This window comes from Oreochromis aureus, linkage group 13 (assembly GCF_013358895.1).
Source record: "Oreochromis aureus strain Israel breed Guangdong linkage group 13, ZZ_aureus, whole genome shotgun sequence".
NCBI classification, from domain to species: Eukaryota; Metazoa; Chordata; class Actinopteri; order Cichliformes; family Cichlidae; genus Oreochromis; species Oreochromis aureus.
Window position 1 is genome coordinate 24512560 of NC_052954.1, and position 17168 is coordinate 24529727.

A 17168-nucleotide genomic window follows, 5' to 3' on the forward strand; every position below is an offset into this window, starting at 1 on the left:
ATAGTAAAATAAATAATTAAATGGTGCAGCAAAACATTGTGTGCTAAAACCCCTGTGTAGTTTGGCAATCAGCTTGCCCATGTAAAAATAAATCAAGCTGATTTTCCAAATGTTTTGTGCGTGGTGCGCTGTTGCCGCTCTTCGCAGCACAGATTGCAGGCCGATGGAGAGGCTGTGGGGAGGGGCGGGGCGCTGGATATTGAACCCACTTACACCAGCTTGTTAACACGTACACCTTAACCCCCGAGCGGCACGGCGGGGCGCCCACCGAACACTCGGGGCCTGCGGGGACCAGCGAACATATACCCGACATATAGACGCGCAGGCACACCGAAGATCACGACAACAAGTACAAGAAAAGAACTGATGACGTACTGGCTTAAACGCACGCAAACAAAACTGCATGCACACACACTCGGAAGCAACATCTCAAAGTTCAAGCCTGTCGCTAAACTTCCCAAACTCCAACAAATGTTATTCTCTTATACTCTTATTGTATATATTCTATAATGTTTACCTCAAAAAGAAGCACATATAGAGATTAAAAAAAACAAGTTTTAGCAGCATTGTGTATCATAAATGTTAATCACACCTCTCTACCTCATCTCTATGTTGCACCTTTTTTTTAAAAAAGCAGATAAATGCCAAAACTACTCGTCAAACCCGTATAAACGCACTCTCGAACAAACACACCTTCTACCGGCTGCAAAATAAAATGCAAAAACGCGGTCAGCCGGCTTAACAGTCGCTCCTGAAGTGACCTCTTGTAGAACTGAACTCGAGAGATTTTTAAATATCAGGAGGATTCATCAACAAACTAAGTGTCAAAGCAGAAAATAAAACTCAGTAAATGCCAAGAGTGATTATCGTGGTTCAGTTGGGAGAAGAGAGAAGTTAGGTGCCAACTTCCCAGCCAATCCACTTTTGGCAGCCACATTCCTGCTCTGCTAAACCTCCTGAGAACATGCAATAGCAACCAACACACACACGCATACACACATACACAAAATACCACAGCAACATATGCACAGAAACATACAGAATATTCATACTTCACACTCCTTGTCAACTTAAATAGCTTTTCTTTCTCTAAACCACACAAAGAGTCACACAGAACCAGGAGACAGCTGTGACTTGGTAAACTTTGTTTTTTTGGCAGCGTGTGACTATCGACAGGTTAACACCGGTGGGAGGTAGACAATATGTAGTGTCATGGATGGAGCAGGAGAAAAGGGTGAGCGTGATTGCAAGTGTGTGTGTGTGTTAAGAGGAAAAGTGGGGGACACTGGGGTAGAGATCCTGCAGAGTGGGGCAACAACACCCACACACCCTCTCCCACATTGGCAGAGCCAGGCTGTATGCCAGGCGCCCCGTGGAGACACACGCCAACTGGGCTCCGCACTTAAGGAGGAAGAGACCCCCGCATCACGCATACACATGTACAGATACTGTAGCATAAGCCAAAGATGGAAGCACTTTTAGCTGCAGCTTTCATAAGTAAAGAAACCCAACAAATCTTCATATTTAGGACGTTTGAGTCATTTTTACGCATTTTCACCTAAAATACAAATACTCAGCTGTTACACTATCAGATTTATTTTCTCTTAACTGACTTCTCAGTTCATTAGCTCACTCTGTTCAACTTTGTTCTTTTCTTAAAATCCACACTGCAATGTTCTTCTATGACTTGAAGACTACTGATGGTTTCTAAATTCTCCAAATCTCACTTTACTCTTCACTGCAATGTAATTAAGTCTAATTCAAGAAAAATTCACGGGAGCATCGTGTGTCAGCTCCCACTGACAAGAGATCAACTTACCGCTGCTTATTATAGGTTTTAGTCACCGCTGAGACGCACAACTTCTCATGAATTACCCACTTGTTAACTTCATAACTCATCTGAGCCACAGAGGTGTGAAGAAGCACAGCTGTAAACGAGCAATCTGATAAACAAGCACCTAACGTCCTCGATTTAAGACTTTTTTCCCCTCAACATGTGCCCGTTATACGTTTTGAGCTGTGAGAGATTTGCATTTGAACGGGGTGAACAGTCGCAACCGCTTCGTTATACTGCTATAACTACTTTACTTTCCTCCGGTCTGTTATGTAAGAGAAAAGTTTCTGATCAGGAACTCTTGGTGTGTGCAGCCTCAGTACAGACAGCAGGAGAATAAAGCGCTGACACAAAAACCACTGTGTCAACAAAAAATTAAAACAATTCTTATATAAAAATAAACATCAGATGTGCAGAAGATTCACTGGTGGGGGGACAGAATGTGAAGAAAACTGTGCTTCTTTTTTTAAAAGGCTCGCTGCCATCGCTGTAGAAATGTAAAGAAATGAACATTTAAAACACTCCGAGAGCAGGAGTGATTTATATGTAATGTCACTGATGTTTACGGGACTCTTTCAATCAGATAAAATTCTTGACGGGGAGTTTGCCCTCTGCTGCACGGACAGTATGTGTAGCTGTGTAGTTATGTGTGTTATGCGCCCACCTGTCCTTCATGCGCTGGTGCATGCGACCGTGCTGGACACACTGTTCTTCCATATCCGAGCAGCGAGCTCTCAGATTCTTCACCGTTTCCTCCAAGTGTTGTTTCTCCAATGCCAGCTGTTCCAGCTCACTTCTGCACACACACACACACACACATACACAGCTGCTATATTCACACTACCAACGTACGAAGCATTATACAACCAACAAACTGAATTCATCATCCACTTTTTTCCTTTAATATAAGACTTTTTAGTAAAGTGTATCTGCGTAGTCCCAGACAATGAAATAGCAGAGATGGCAGCAGAGTCTTTGTCAGTGTGTGCACACATCTTACGAGAACGTATGTGTCATCAAATAAATGGCAGCAAGGTAGCTCAGTGGTTAGCATTGTTGCCTCACAACAGAGCTCACACACCTGAGTACTTTTCTCTGGTGTATTCTCAAAAAACAGGCTAGGTTCATGATGCCTATGTTGATCCAGGAAATAGAAGTCTCAAGAGGCAAAACAACAAATAAATAGTGACTTCATTTACTCTTTGGTCAAAGATGGCAAACATACCTGTTTTAAGATCACCATTTTCCACTCTGCCTACCTAACATCAACAGTAGAGGTAACAGCAGGAAATGCAGGGATAAAAATAAAGGTAACGGGCTGCATGTCCAGACGTAGTAAGTGTCACTTTCACAACATTACACTGGCCAATCTGCAGCAGCACACTTGATAAAAGGTGCAGAGTCAGCAGGACTACCAAAAACAGATGATCATTTTTCTTTTTCTTCCTGCAACTGTCTCACTGTAACCTCACTTAGCCCGAGTGAGGCCGTCCAGCAGGACTTTAACCGCTACGTTGGGCTTAGACTCCAGGAACTCAAACAGCCCAAGGCACCAAACACACCACCACGCTGCTGCTAAACTACATAATGCACACATCCAGAAGATGTACACAATGAGCCTTCAGGCCAGTGTGTCTGCATGACTCTGTACCTATAAAAACTCTATACGTGTACCTGGCACTCATGTCCTTCCAAACAAACAAAATACACAGTGTACTTTGGTGTGTGTGTTGTGTGCATGTGTCCTGTGGTTGGTGAGGCCAGTGCGGTCTGGCAGGGCCAGATTGGAGGCTGTCATGTGACTAATGTGCAGCACAGCTCCAACAGCTGACAGGACACTGAGCCCAGGGTCACTGTCATACACACACCCACCCAGAAGACAATCACACACACAGACACACACGCATTCAGCCCAGATGGAGAGCTGGGCAGGCCTGCTGTGACTACTGTAGCATCAGGTTAACAAGAAAACAGGTCAGACTGGAAAGCAGTATGTAGTATGTTGACGTGCTCTGTTCAAACAGCCTGGATAGATGATGCTTTGTGAAATGATGACATGGATGTCCAGCAGATAGAGGGAATAAACAACAGAGTGGCAGAGCAAACAACTGTTTCATGAAAAAAAAGCCACTGAGCTAGGAAGCAAACAGCAAATTTAAAAAAAAAAAAAAAATAAATTAAGGCATAACTGAGCGAATAAATGTTTAAACACAGAGGAAACACTGACCTGCTTTTTTCAGCCAGCTCTTCCAGTTTGGTCCCCAGGTTGCAGCACTCCTCCTTCAGCCTCCCAATGAGGGAATTCTGGGAACTCAGGAGACCATCCAACTCTCCAACTGTAATCAATGATGGGAAAGCTGGCAGTCACTTTAGGTTTAACCACCACAGGTGACGTCCTTCCTGAAGGAGGTGGAAGTCCTCACCTACCGACCCTTCTCTTTAAAAATTAAATGTTATTTATTTTGGGTGCAAACATAGTTTAATGCCATCAGTGATTCTATAGCTGACTGGCTTCAATGATGATATCAACATGTGCCAGCTAAATATAACGAAGAATTCGACACCTTTTTCTGAATGATAAATCACACATAGGTTATAGAGATACAGATGTGTATTCAGGTCCTTTCAAAATAAATCTCCAGTCTGACCAAAACCAAACTGAGCCTAAATAGACCATTTCCAATCTAATACTTAAACACAACTGAATAAGTTGCTCTGACAGTGTAGCAGCTGTTGTTTACCTAACAGCGGTTACACTCCCTTTAATTAACTGCTGCTATATGTAAAAAGGACAATCTCAGTAACAAGGACATGATGATTACATTTTTAAGCCGCGGAGCCAAATCAAAAAAATTGACAGCATAATAAATGTTTTATGCGTATGCAGGTTTTAAACACAAGGAACAGTGAGAGGCTTAATTTGAAGACTGTATTTGCCAGTTTCACCTCTGAGAATATAAAATACTGAAGGTCAAAAAGAAGATTTGGGCTACTGCTTTTTTTTTTTTTTTTTTTTAACAGGTGAGAACGATACAAGCACAGCATAATCATTAAGATATCATCCAAGTATGTTTTTACTATAGCGCCATAGCTCATAAACCTGAAAGGAAGGAAAGATAATAGACTATTTAAACGACAAGGCAAGAGAGAACATGAGGAGAGTAAAGCATCCATCCTTCAAAGTATTCAAGTATACCTGCATACTCCCCTCAATATTATTGATATAATTAACAGACAGAGATCTGATTCCAAATCTGGAGAAATTATTGAAAGACATTTACAGAACCCTATAAAAGGCCTCCATATTTTGGAAAATCTCAGTTGCCCCTTTTATTCTAAGCTGATAAAATTAGCAGTTTTGTATGCTCATGTCATTAAAAGATTAAAAATTATAATTAAATAAGTAAAAAAAACAAAATTATGGGTCAGGGCCAATAATATGAACAAAAAAAAGTTAGAAAAAAAGGATATCATGCCAAAGTGATCTGTACTAAAGGACTGCACTAGAGGATGTTCACTGTGTCTGGTAAACTGGAGTCATCATGTGAGATCTCATGTTTTAGAAAGAAAAATCATTGTTTAAATGTTGGTGTGACTATGTGTGCTGCTTGGTTTCTGTGCAGAATAAAAATTACACCGTGACTGACTAAATAAAATACAATAAACATAACATGTTGTTATGAAAAGTTAGCAAAAAGACATTTCCCAACTTCTGTGGGCACATAAAAAAAAACCCAAGTGGCCTCACGTCAGAGGATAACGTCTACCTTATGGACAGCGCAGAACAATGAAACTAAAGTCACATATAGGTACATATGTCTCTTTGAATCTGCAAAAAATGCTTTAGTCAACAATCCTATTTAAAAAAAAACAAAAAACTGTTCAGTAGACACAAATAAATGTACAGAAAAAAAAAAGCAGCCATGCAGAGAAGAGAGAATTTAAATATAAAGTGCGTGAGAAGGGTAAAACAAGGTGGAGAAAAAGAGCGGATAGTTGTTTGAAAGCGCTTTCTTTCTCCTTTCCACCCTTCCTGCCACCTCCTCATCCGCTCATGGGGGCCTCTTTCTGAACAATCCAACACGGGGCTTTCATCGTTCCTTTGAAATGGTCCACGTTCAGCTCTCCAACATATGTCTGCTCTTTTAAAATAACAATGGCTGCCGGTTGGATTGAGGGAATGATCCACCTGCTCCGGCATTCTGTTACAGTCGACCAAAAACCAAAAAACACCAAGGACTCGCAGTCTTTGAAAAGTAACTCAGACTTTTTTCCTTTTCATACAGCAAATATTGTGGAGAAAATAAGGATATATTGTGATGTCAGATCTCTGCAGGCAGAAACTGGACTCTCTCCTTTAGACATCTCTCTCCGTGCTGCAGATTAGCTATTAAAGCAGAAAGTTATACAAGTCTTGATTGGGAGCATTTTAAAGGGTAATGCTTAGGATGATGAGCACCTCATCCATTGACTGTGACTCCAAAGGAACCTCTAACCTATTTTATTTCACTGTCCACAGCCGCCTTCTTCAAATCACTACCACAAACAATGTAAGTCGAGCAGAAATTGGATGCTACTGAGCATTAAACTATTAAACTAAACTACACAAACTCACAGCCGTGCACACACACATACACTCTACAAAGTTTGGTCAGTGCTGGAAAAGTTGTATGAAGAATGCTAATTAGCTGAACAGGCTTTGAATGCGTCTGGCCATGCGTAGGCCAAAAAGAACCCTGGGACACAGAAACACAGCAGAACTGGCACTGGAAACAAACAGAGGAAAAATGAGGGAGGGAGGGATGGAGGGAAGAAGCGTGGCAGGGAGGGAGGGACAGAGAGAAACAAATATCTGATATCATCTAGAGGCTGCTCTGTACACATTTACTCAAAAAAGAAACATGAAAAAAAAAATTTCAGAAAAAAGAAAAAAGGTGGGAGGGAGCGGAGAAGAAGTGAGAGAGGAGGGGGGGGAACGGATGGATGGAAGGACAAACGGATGGACAGAGAGGCGGGATTTGGAGAGCAAGAAAGCTAATTATCCAGCTCGTCTGTTGGGTTGCACGGGGAGAGGAAGTGATGCGAGCTACTAAAGGACGTCCACCCCTCTATCCCCTCCCCATCCACAGTTTCCTGCTGTGCTCTGATGTCAGCTCTCTTTAGACAACATGTGTGCTGTCGACACGCGCCAGCAAAAAAACTCTTTGTTTACCCCCCCACCTCCACCGCCACCACCCCTCCCTCTATCCATTCCTCCCTCTATACCCTCCATCTTTGTTCTGCGTACCAGCAGGCTCCCGGGTTGTTGAAGGGAACCACAGGTAAATAAAAAGATAGGGGAAGCGAGGGAGGGGAGGGAGAGTGGCTGAGGGTGGGTGGTGGGTTATTGGGGGGGGATATCCAGATGGTGCAACAGATGTGCTAGCAGCAGCAGCTCTGCTGTGCAGACAGACAGGGAGCTCTGAGCTGGGTCTCCCTGCTCTGCTCCCATCACCTTCCCTCTGCTCTGCCCCTCTTCTCTCTATTCTCCTCTTAAGGCTTCTGTTTGGCTCTTTCTGCTCTGTTCTGCACTTCTGAGGTCACTTCAGCCATGTTTTGCACAGTTCAGATGAATTGCTCTCCTCTCTGTGCCGTCATGGCAGGGACGAGGGGGCACAGAAAGAAGAAAGACACCCTTCAACTGGATGATGCAAGTTCAAGACCTTGTTTGAACAAAGATCCACCATGCTGAATCGTCCTTGAGGAGGAGAATGAAAATCGTCCAGCTCAATGGATGTGAATGTGTAGCTGACCCTGGTCATCTCTGCTGTTTTGCCTCTTGTTGTTCTGGATATTTGACTTTAATTGCTCTGTCCCATTCAGTCCTGCTGCGTTCTGTAGTCGTGTTTGTGTCGACTGTACACCGACCTCTCCTCTGTGTTAGAACTGACGTGCCTGTGTACTGCAGGGGACTACAGTAAACCTAGTTGCGATGCAAATCTGAGAACAGACGGCGGCATAGCCATGTACAGTTTCTCAAGTGTGTGCAGGCCTTCGCTGAAAACTTTTTAAACGATGAACCTGCTCTATCAGCATCCACAAACTCGGATTTCTTTATTCACATGTTGTACATATAACATTTAAAGATTCATTAGTTCCCGACCCTTTTTTTTTTGTTTGTCTGAAACATAAAACAGAATAACAAACATTACAAGATTCCTTCTGCTAATGCAGTTTTTTAAAAAGTGTTTTAAAAATTATAAATATGAAAAGCATAAAAAAACTCTTGCAAAACATGTAAGCTTTATAATGTTCAATGGTTTTTACGTTACAATATAAATTGCTTTAAGAAGCTTTATCACACTTTGCTCGTCCAAGTTTTCCAGAAAGCATTTATTAAACTGCAACACCGAGCTGTGGTGCAGTCTGTAAGTATTACGACAGCATGACTCTGAATGACAGGTTCTGTGGTGACTAAAATGCCGATGGGGAAGAAAGGAGGGGCTTTTTCTTTTGAAGAACTGACCTGTCCTGATGTGAGCCAAAAATGGCTGATTAAGTCAGAGAGGTGAAAAGAGGACATTGTGACCTGTGCCGCAAGTCAAAAGCATGAAGACAAACCCGTTGTCACTGCTGTGGATTGAAGCACTGACCTCTCTGCAGGTGTTCGGCTTCTGCTTGCTGCAGCATCACAGTCAGCTCTCGCTCCCTTTCCCGAGCTGAAAGAGTCACAGATGCCATTTCCTCTTCGTGAGCCCGGTCTGCACCCTCTCTGTCCTGTCTGAGGAGAAAAACCAAGAAGTTAAAGAAAAAAAAAAAAGAAGAATCAGTGAAAGAAAACGTGTTTTCACCATTTCTACACACTTTCTAGTTTCTGGCACATCATTTAAAAGCGCACTGCAAAAAAATACACGCACAGCGGCCCATTGGTAGAACCCTAAAAGACTAGATGACAGTGTTCTGATACCTCTATAGCTGCTGTGTACACATGCACAGCATCGCATGTGTAAAGGAAAATAATGTGAAAAGTCTCCACAGCCACTCGCTGACATTCTGTGGCGTCTTACTCATCACACTCTGCGGGTGATGGTGCATGAAAAAGGTTTCACTCTGAAGCATTTCAAGCACAATCTTTGTTTTTAGGTAGGAATTTGTGTTTTGTGGCTAAAAACTGCAGAAATAATGAGTCTAATGTTCTACTCCTGCAACATAATGCAGAAGACGATTTGTACACTTAGATCAAGTTCAAGTCTGTGCATTAACAAACATGTCAATCAGTGCATTTAAGTGGCTTCTGGTTACAAAGGAGATTAGTTTGTTGACACACTGAGAAACAATTTTCCTGCGTGCAATCTGCTCTGGAAGCAGTACTTTAAATAACTGCACTCAAACTGAGAAGTGGAAACTAGGCGTTAAGTTACATGTCAGATCATATTCATTACTGTTGATGTTTCAGACTTCCCAGGCGTCCAGTAACAAATGCACAAAGGCTTACAATGTAATCGGGGGCATTTATCAAGTGAATCCCAGCTAGCTGACAAGAATCCACCAGGTCGTATCTGCAGCCGTTTCTATAAAAAGAAACAATATGTATCTGTGTCTAGAGACAGTCAGAGAGGCTTTTTGCTAAAACCAAGGTGAGAGAGGAAGCAGGAGGAGAGCACATACATGAGAAAGAAAGGAAGGGCAGAAAGGACAATGACAGAAAAGACTTGGAGGGGGTCGAAGGGTAAATGTGTCAGGCCACTGTCAGCTTAGAGACCCCTGAGTGATACAGCAGCTGTCTCATTCACACAACACTCGAACTGCCATCCCGCACATTTTGATAAAAGGTAAATACTTTGATATATGCTACACTAATGCTGAGAACACACAACAGTGAGTCAGCTGATCTGTCATGTCTGTAAGTATGTGAAGGAGTCAAATAACTTTAAACTGCATTCAGATTTGTGTCAGTATCGGAATAGAACAGGTACGATTCAAGCTGAGGTGCTTCTGGCTTTGAACAACGGCACATTTTGTTCCTGTCTGAACCAAACTTTCTATCTCAACTAAGTCCAAACGTACCCAAACAACAGAGAGACAGACAAAGAAGGAAAGAAAAGAAAAACTACAAAGAGCGGAAAAAAACGAACAAATAAACAGAACTCTTCCTGAAGTCCAAAGGCGCTAATGAAGAGAGAATTCTCCAGTTTAAGTGAAAACTTTTCTCCCCTACAGCGCTTGGCCTGCATCTCTAAAGTGACCGCGTCTGTCTGTTCCTTCGTGTGTGTGTGTGTTCTCCTGCTGTCCTGCTGTCTGGGGTGTGAAAGCGGGTGGCGGGTGTGCAGGGGACACAAGGAGACTGTGTGTGTCTGTACGCGTATGAGTGTGTGTGTGAGTGAATGAACCCCCGCTGGGCTTGAACAGCAGCCTGAGCCACCAAAGCGCACACCAGGGCTCAGCGGGAGATGGCGGGCAGGCGTTGCCAGCCATTTGGTCCTGCAAGAGGTTCCAGGGGGCCGTGTGTATTTGTGTATTTCTATGAGTGTGCGTTTGTGTGCGATTGGGACGGGGGGTGGTGGTGGTGGGGGCTCACACCAGACCTGTTTACCCACCAATTAGCATCAGACAGATCGCCAGAAAGTTCCAGCAGTCAGCAATAGAGTGGTGGTGAGGAAGAGGAGGGTGATAAAAACTGAGGATAGGAAATCAAAAGACAGAGAGCTTCACATTTGGCATCTGCTTGGTCGTGCTGATTTACAGAACCGAACCTCAGAAGTACGACCTAGTTAAGTACAGAGAATTGAACAAACGGACTGGAAGCTTTCGTTCCTGGGTGAAGAAACCCGAAAGAAGTGCGCTGAGTTTAGGTTTCGGTTCGATAAGTTGGGCATGAGTACTTGTATCTTTGTGACAAGAGCCTGAATGCCTCACCAACGATCAAACTGAAGCTGGCAGATCAAACTTCCGCGGTCGTTTCTCCCCTGCGCCATTTTGTACCTCTAATCCAATGCAACATGTTTACTTGCAAATTGCTGTCACAAAATGGCTGCTGATGAGCACTATCAAATTAAAGCATAAAAAAGAGAAAGCGAAGGCGAGGTATCAGCGAAAAGCCAAGCCCTGGAGCAAGCATAAGGGGTGACGGGTAGAGCAGAGGCTGAATATGTGGGGCTGGAGCTGTAGAATTCTCCTTGGGCATTAATCTGCCTTCCAGTTAATTGGTGAATGGGCTCTGGGATGCTGCCTGTGGCAGGAACTCTTGTTTGGGCCTAGGAGGCAATAGACTGACTGTTCAGTTAGCAGATAGCTGGGCCTGTTTGTATATGCCTGGCCTGATGCACAGTAGGACAGCTTGATAAGTATGGCGGAGAGCTGCATGGGCCAGGGGCCTAAGGTAGGCTGGAATGGCTCTGGGGCTGCGTCCAGGTACAGTGGCTGCTGGGTAAGTGGGAGGTGGCAGAGGCGGTGGCTGGCTGACTAGCTGGCTGGAGTGGTGAGGAAGAAGAGGGAGCCCAGTCCACACTGCCTGCTTAAGTGGGCACTATTCAAGCTGTTGCCCATTAGATGTGGGGTGCCAGGGCCTGACCAAGCGCGGAGTTTGCAGCACCCCATGGTGCAGCCGGCATCCCACGCCAGAACCACCAAATGCCGTGGTTTATCACAGAACGAGCACAAATTGGAGTCAGACGGTGGACTTGGAGGAATTGGAGACATTCGCCAACGCCAGACACAACTGACCGCTGTTCTGACTAAAGTAAAAACAGAATCAACTCTCCACTATATAACTCACATACATATACGTGCATATTTAAAGCATAAAAATACGAACACACACACACACGGAGATAATGGGGAAAAACAATCATTTAGTTTATATTTGGCTGTAATTTCAAATCCTTAAAAAGCAGTCACAAGATTGATGAAGCAAAAACTGGAGCCACTTATTCAACCCACTGCAAGATAAAGAAAGCGTAAAATATTGACGTGTATCGTATATTAATTATCTACATAAAAACAAGCATTAAGCTAAAAAGAACAATTCCTCAAATTAATGAATATTCAGATTTATGCTCTGCAATATTCATGTGGTGCAAAATAACAGGTGTGAAATTAACATACAGGTGAACAGACTGTGAACTGAGCCTATAGCAAAAAACATGTGAAAACACAGGCTTTGTTTGCAACAAAAAGGACTGAATGTTGCAGGTACTGATGATCCCTGCAAAGAGTTGAAGAATCAAGACAAAGACAAATAGCAGCATTTCTACTGCACAGGTAAATACTTACGAGAGCCCAGAACCAGAAGATGCTATCAATTATTGAATTAGCGGTTCAATGTAACATTTTAATTGCAGAATTACAGATTTATGTATGATGTGAAATGTCCTACACATGTAACCAGGATCTCATTATAGTATCAACAAAAAAACAAACTGATTTCTGAATGAGATTTTTAAGCACCTATTAAATTAATTAAAGGAAAACGTTGGCGCTCCCCGCCACTGATTCATTGAGTCTCTCTAACTCTACTGGGTTCCTCCAATTACCATCCCTTCTTGATGCAATCTCTCATAGGTCCTCAAAAGGATTGACTGAGAAGGTCCTAACACTCAGTTTTTCCTAATTTACAGCCTGTACAGTGACCCCTGAATAGGGAGCACTGCCATCTTTGAAGAGACCTCCCTCACCAGAATAAAAATGTTAAATTTAGGAGATAGTTTCTTTTATTTTAAGGCCACAAATGAAGTCAAATCACCCTAGCAAAACACAGCATACCAGATCTGGGTCAGGTTTTTCCCTTTGTTTTGCCACTTATATGAACATAGCTATAAATAAACCCCAGTTAATTTCCACCCCATTTATCGAGTCAGTAAATAAATAAATAATAATAAATAAACTCGTAGTATACTATAAAATGACAACTGTTAATTATTTGCTCTCTAACCGCTCAAAACGGTGACACTCGTGATGATTCACTCTGGTGGAAGAATTCCAGTAGATACACAGTTATTTATGATAGACTGCATCAATCAGACTATATTAATATTCAACAGTTTGATACGCAAGACTACAAAGATGATTTCTGCTTATGTGCGAGTGCGATGTTTATGTGTGCGACAGAGAGACGGTGAGCGAGCGGCCTCGTGTAGGCCCGTCTAACTGGTAACTGCCAACAATCGATGAGCGCGATACAGAGAAAATAATGTGACATATTGAACATTTGCAGCGCTGCGTATCGGTGATGTCGCACACAATAAACATCTGAATTGTTCCGTGTGGCAGACCACGCAGAGTGTCACACGATTTCCCGTCACACGCACCTCAATGTGTTTTAGCACATTTTTATTAAACCTCTGGGTGATGCAAGTCAATCACTCTGCTCCCACATTTTTTCTTCCGGCACCCCTCCCTTCATCTTGCTGTCCGACTCCGTGAAGCAAGCACATCCAACACAGAGGCGGCCTGATGCAGCCTCACTGCTTCTTTACTCTGCACCCAGCCTTATATATATCTATACATATATATAGATATCCGTCCATCTATCTGTCCAGAGCATTCTCATCTCTGCTCCGATCCTTTTTTTTCCTCCCGTTCCCATCTCTCCCTCCTCCTTCCTCTTTTCCCTCCCACCCTTTTTTTCCTGTAACTAAACTGGCTGTGTCTCTCTCCATCTGCTGGTTCTTCCTTCAGCGGCCCTGCACCTGTTCACACCTCCTCTCCTGTTGGCCACCTCTTCTCTCTTCTCCCCTCTCTCCCCCCCCTTTATCTCTCTCTTTTTCTCTTTCTCTCTCCCTCCCTCCCTCTCTCTGCACTTGGTGCGATGCTGCCAGGCCCATTCCTGGCTCAGTTAGCCTCTCTGTCATTCAATCCATCTGTCGGCAAGTCAACTTTGTTTACAGCGGGCGGCCCAAGCCTCTTTTCTTCTTCAAGGAACACTAAAGCCCCCCCGCCGACACCAAGGTCAGTGGTTAGCAAATCGTGCCCGAAAAGCAGAAAGCTGCAACTGTTAAAAGTAGCGCAAAAAAAAAACAAAAAAAAAAAAAATCTCTATATACCCCCCCCGCCTCCCAAACTGTAACACACATATGCAAAAGTATGCACAAAAAAAAGTGTGCAATTTTGCTCATCTGAAAAGCTGTTTAATCTCCCATGCATATGAATAAATGTATGCATATACACACAGACGGCTACAAATAGACACGACCCTTGCAGAAACAAACATTTGCTGTTACAGCACACATTCCCTCAGAGAAAAAACCCAGCTCTAGATTGAAGCAATTAGTGGCTGATTGGCCTCTGTCATCATCTATCTGCTCACAAAACAGAGCGAGAGAAGTTTAAAAATCTTAATTGGCACAGATGACTGATGGTCTTAACACAAGAAAAGCGGCCTGGCAGCGCAGGCATCTGTGATTTTTAAAAATAAACACACAGCATACGTACAATATGCTCTCATATTGACCCAATCCAGAAACCAAGGACCTAGCGTCAGTGTCAAATCTGTGCCCCGCAGAAATAGTTGTGGGTAGCATATGTGGCAGTGCTCGAGGTCAAATCCATTTTAGCAGAAAAGGTAAACGACTGCCTAAAATTAATTATTTCAACCAGGCTACTTCTCATTAGGCATCTTTTAAAGTGTATGTCTAATACCTGTTGTGTAAATTTTATGGGACAAATATAATAACAAAAGGTTCTGGTTAATTACCCAAATAAACAGAACGAAATCTGTGATTACAACTTTACATGTCTTAATGTTAAACACTTAACTTACATGCAATGCAATAAAAAAAAGAGAGAGGAAAGAGTGAGAAAGGTACTTATACTACAAGTTCAAATCTTACTACAGCAGATTTTTCTCTGCTGGCATGAGCACCGTCTACCTGTGATGGAATTCACTTCTTACTTGAAACATGCATGATGTTATTTAAAACACCCATCAGCCTTCACAGTGGGTCGTGTGCTTGGAGGCAACAGGCTCAAAGAAATATGCACCACTTTTCTCTCCTTATACACCCAAACCGTCATTAGTGAACTCAATCATCTGCTTACTTTCATACCTCGTGTCTCTGACAACGTCTCTCCTCTCCCCTGGGCTATTTATTTATAATCAGCTGTGTCTTTACCAAGTAGCAACCACTAGAGTTGCCAGAACCTGCAGTTCCCCTGGTGGCCACTTGAGGATGCCTAAGAAAATCGAATAAATTCCCAGAGGCCCCCTCTTCTTAAAATACTTTACAGTTATTTTTTTTCTTTTTGCATTCTTCAGGACAACTTTACAGGTTTAAATTTGAGTAAACTTTGCATCTGGAGTGGTTGCACTGACTAACTGTCCCGGCACAGGGAGCTGTAGCCGGACAGGATTTGCTAGGCTTCACCTCTGCTAACTGGTATCACCGATTGCTGCTGATGCAATCCTTAATGGAATTATCTGACAAATAATACAGCTTGCTGTGTACAGACTATCCAAGGAGTTGTGCTTCAGTTTTGGTGAGTGAAAATCTGGTATTATTAGTGCCTTGTGCCTTATCATTAGTCATTACTTACTTAGTACTAATTAGCAGATGTTTGTCGGTACATTGCACCTGTTCAGTTTATGAATGCAGCTTGCAAAACAACCTTCCAACTTGTCCAGATATGGTTTTATGGTAAAAAATAAATAAATAAATAGCTGCCAAAGAAAGCTAATCTTGAGGCTTCAAAATGCAGAAATCAGAAAACAATGCGTGATGTCACAGTCTATGTCAGGACCAGGTCAACGCGTCTTCAACCTGGCTCGCACCTGGCTGTTTGGAACGAGCAGCACATCAACATACACTGCAGGGAAATTATATTAATTCACTTTAAATGTAGCTGCAAGCGCCAATGAAGAGGCCTAGCAGTTACAGAGAGTTGTCACCATGGAGAGTTGATTAGATCATGTTAAAAGTGTAGCTGTAAGTACCAATAGAAAAAAGCTGTTTCACTCATTGCAGTGGCCAAAGTGGTCAAATAATGCAATTTTTTATATTACCTCAGGAAGGGGAGAAATCGTCCTTCTTCATGTTTTTTCTGCCACTGGACTGTACATATGCTCGAGCAGTGAATACTAAAAAGGTTTAAAAAGTGACAAAAATCAGTGACAAAGCTACTTGACAGGTTAGCTTTGCATGACAGCTCTGTTGCTGGTGCCATGTCTAGACACCAAAGTGGACAGCACTCCTTCCTGGGGCTTCTCCTATTAGTGCTTACAGCCACACTGATCAGATTTCTTCTTTTGTTTTGGGTTTTTATCAGCTTTGCCTGATTTGATCTCTCAGATCTAGCTTGTAGGAGTAGATCCTTCTGTCTTTTCCCAGTATATAATTATTATTACTTTTCTATGCCGTCTGAACTCTTTGACACTCTTCCCTTTCAGTATTTGTCCTGCTGTATCTTCCATCTCCACTTAGCTGCTACTTTGCTCCAATCTGATCTTTCATCCTTCTGTTCCTTACTACTCTTTGTGATCAACTCCCAGTACAATCTGCTGAGGGCAGCACTGGCCCACTACCTATGTGGCACCGGTTGGCACTGCTGTGTCCACCCAGGGTAACAGAGAGGAGCTGATGGAACGAAGGCAAAAGGAAGGGGAAAAAAACTGAACAAAAAGCAGCTATGCAGGAAAAAAAAAAAGAAAAAGAGGATGAAACGACAAAAGGATAGATCAATCAGGTAAAAGAGAATGAGAGAGGTAAAAGAAATGGGGGGGCAGAGAGAGGTTCTGTCATGTTGGATGAAAGCTGTGCCTACTGGGTAGTGGGCACTGGGTAGCGCCACTGATCCTGCCACCCTCACAGCAGGGGTGTGCAAAGGCACAAAAGTTGAACAGATGACACAGTCACACAAAAACAACACACACTTTTAAACACAGATTTCAAAATCGACCTGCACTGAATCTTCAGCACAATCCTCTAAAATGTATAGAGCTACTGGTAAACCCCTCTCACCATACCCGTTTAGAAAGATATGCAAAGGATGAGTACAGAATGAGGTGAAGGGTGGATGGTGGATGGATGGCAGAGGGCTGGTACTCCCTTTCGTTTTGTCCTCCAGCAGTAGTGTGTGTATGTAGGCCAGTGTCCCAGGGCACACTTGGCTGGGGTGGCAACAGTTGTAGCCGACAGATTTGCCTCCATCTTGCCTGAGGTCTCACAGTCAGCGATCTGTCTTTTCTATCCATTCCCAGCCCCGCCGGATGGATAGATTACAGTCCTGCTTAATAATCTTCATACTTACAGTACAGAGTGTGAATATTCTCTGGTGAATTTATAGCATCTATATTTTAACTGCGAAAGACATAAATAAGCTCCTGAGTTAAGAGTGAGAAGGACAACATACCATGGCTGCACAT

At 43.0% G+C, this 17168-nt stretch overlaps 1 protein-coding gene across 2 annotated transcripts in view; it reads right to left on the minus strand.

The window, feature by feature from the left end:
- Positions 1 to 17168, minus strand: part of sdccag8 (SHH signaling and ciliogenesis regulator sdccag8) — a 54003-nt gene that overhangs the window by 18900 nt on the left and 17935 nt on the right. For both annotated transcript variants that reach the window (XM_031746768.2, XM_039621684.1), the window contains exons 14-16: positions 8467 to 8594; positions 4062 to 4170; positions 2499 to 2630 (exon numbers count right to left, since the gene is read on the minus strand). In XM_031746768.2, coding sequence (XP_031602628.1) covers positions 2499 to 2630; positions 4062 to 4170; positions 8467 to 8594 — 369 coding nt within the window. The remainder of the gene's footprint in view (positions 1 to 2498; positions 2631 to 4061; positions 4171 to 8466; positions 8595 to 17168) is intronic.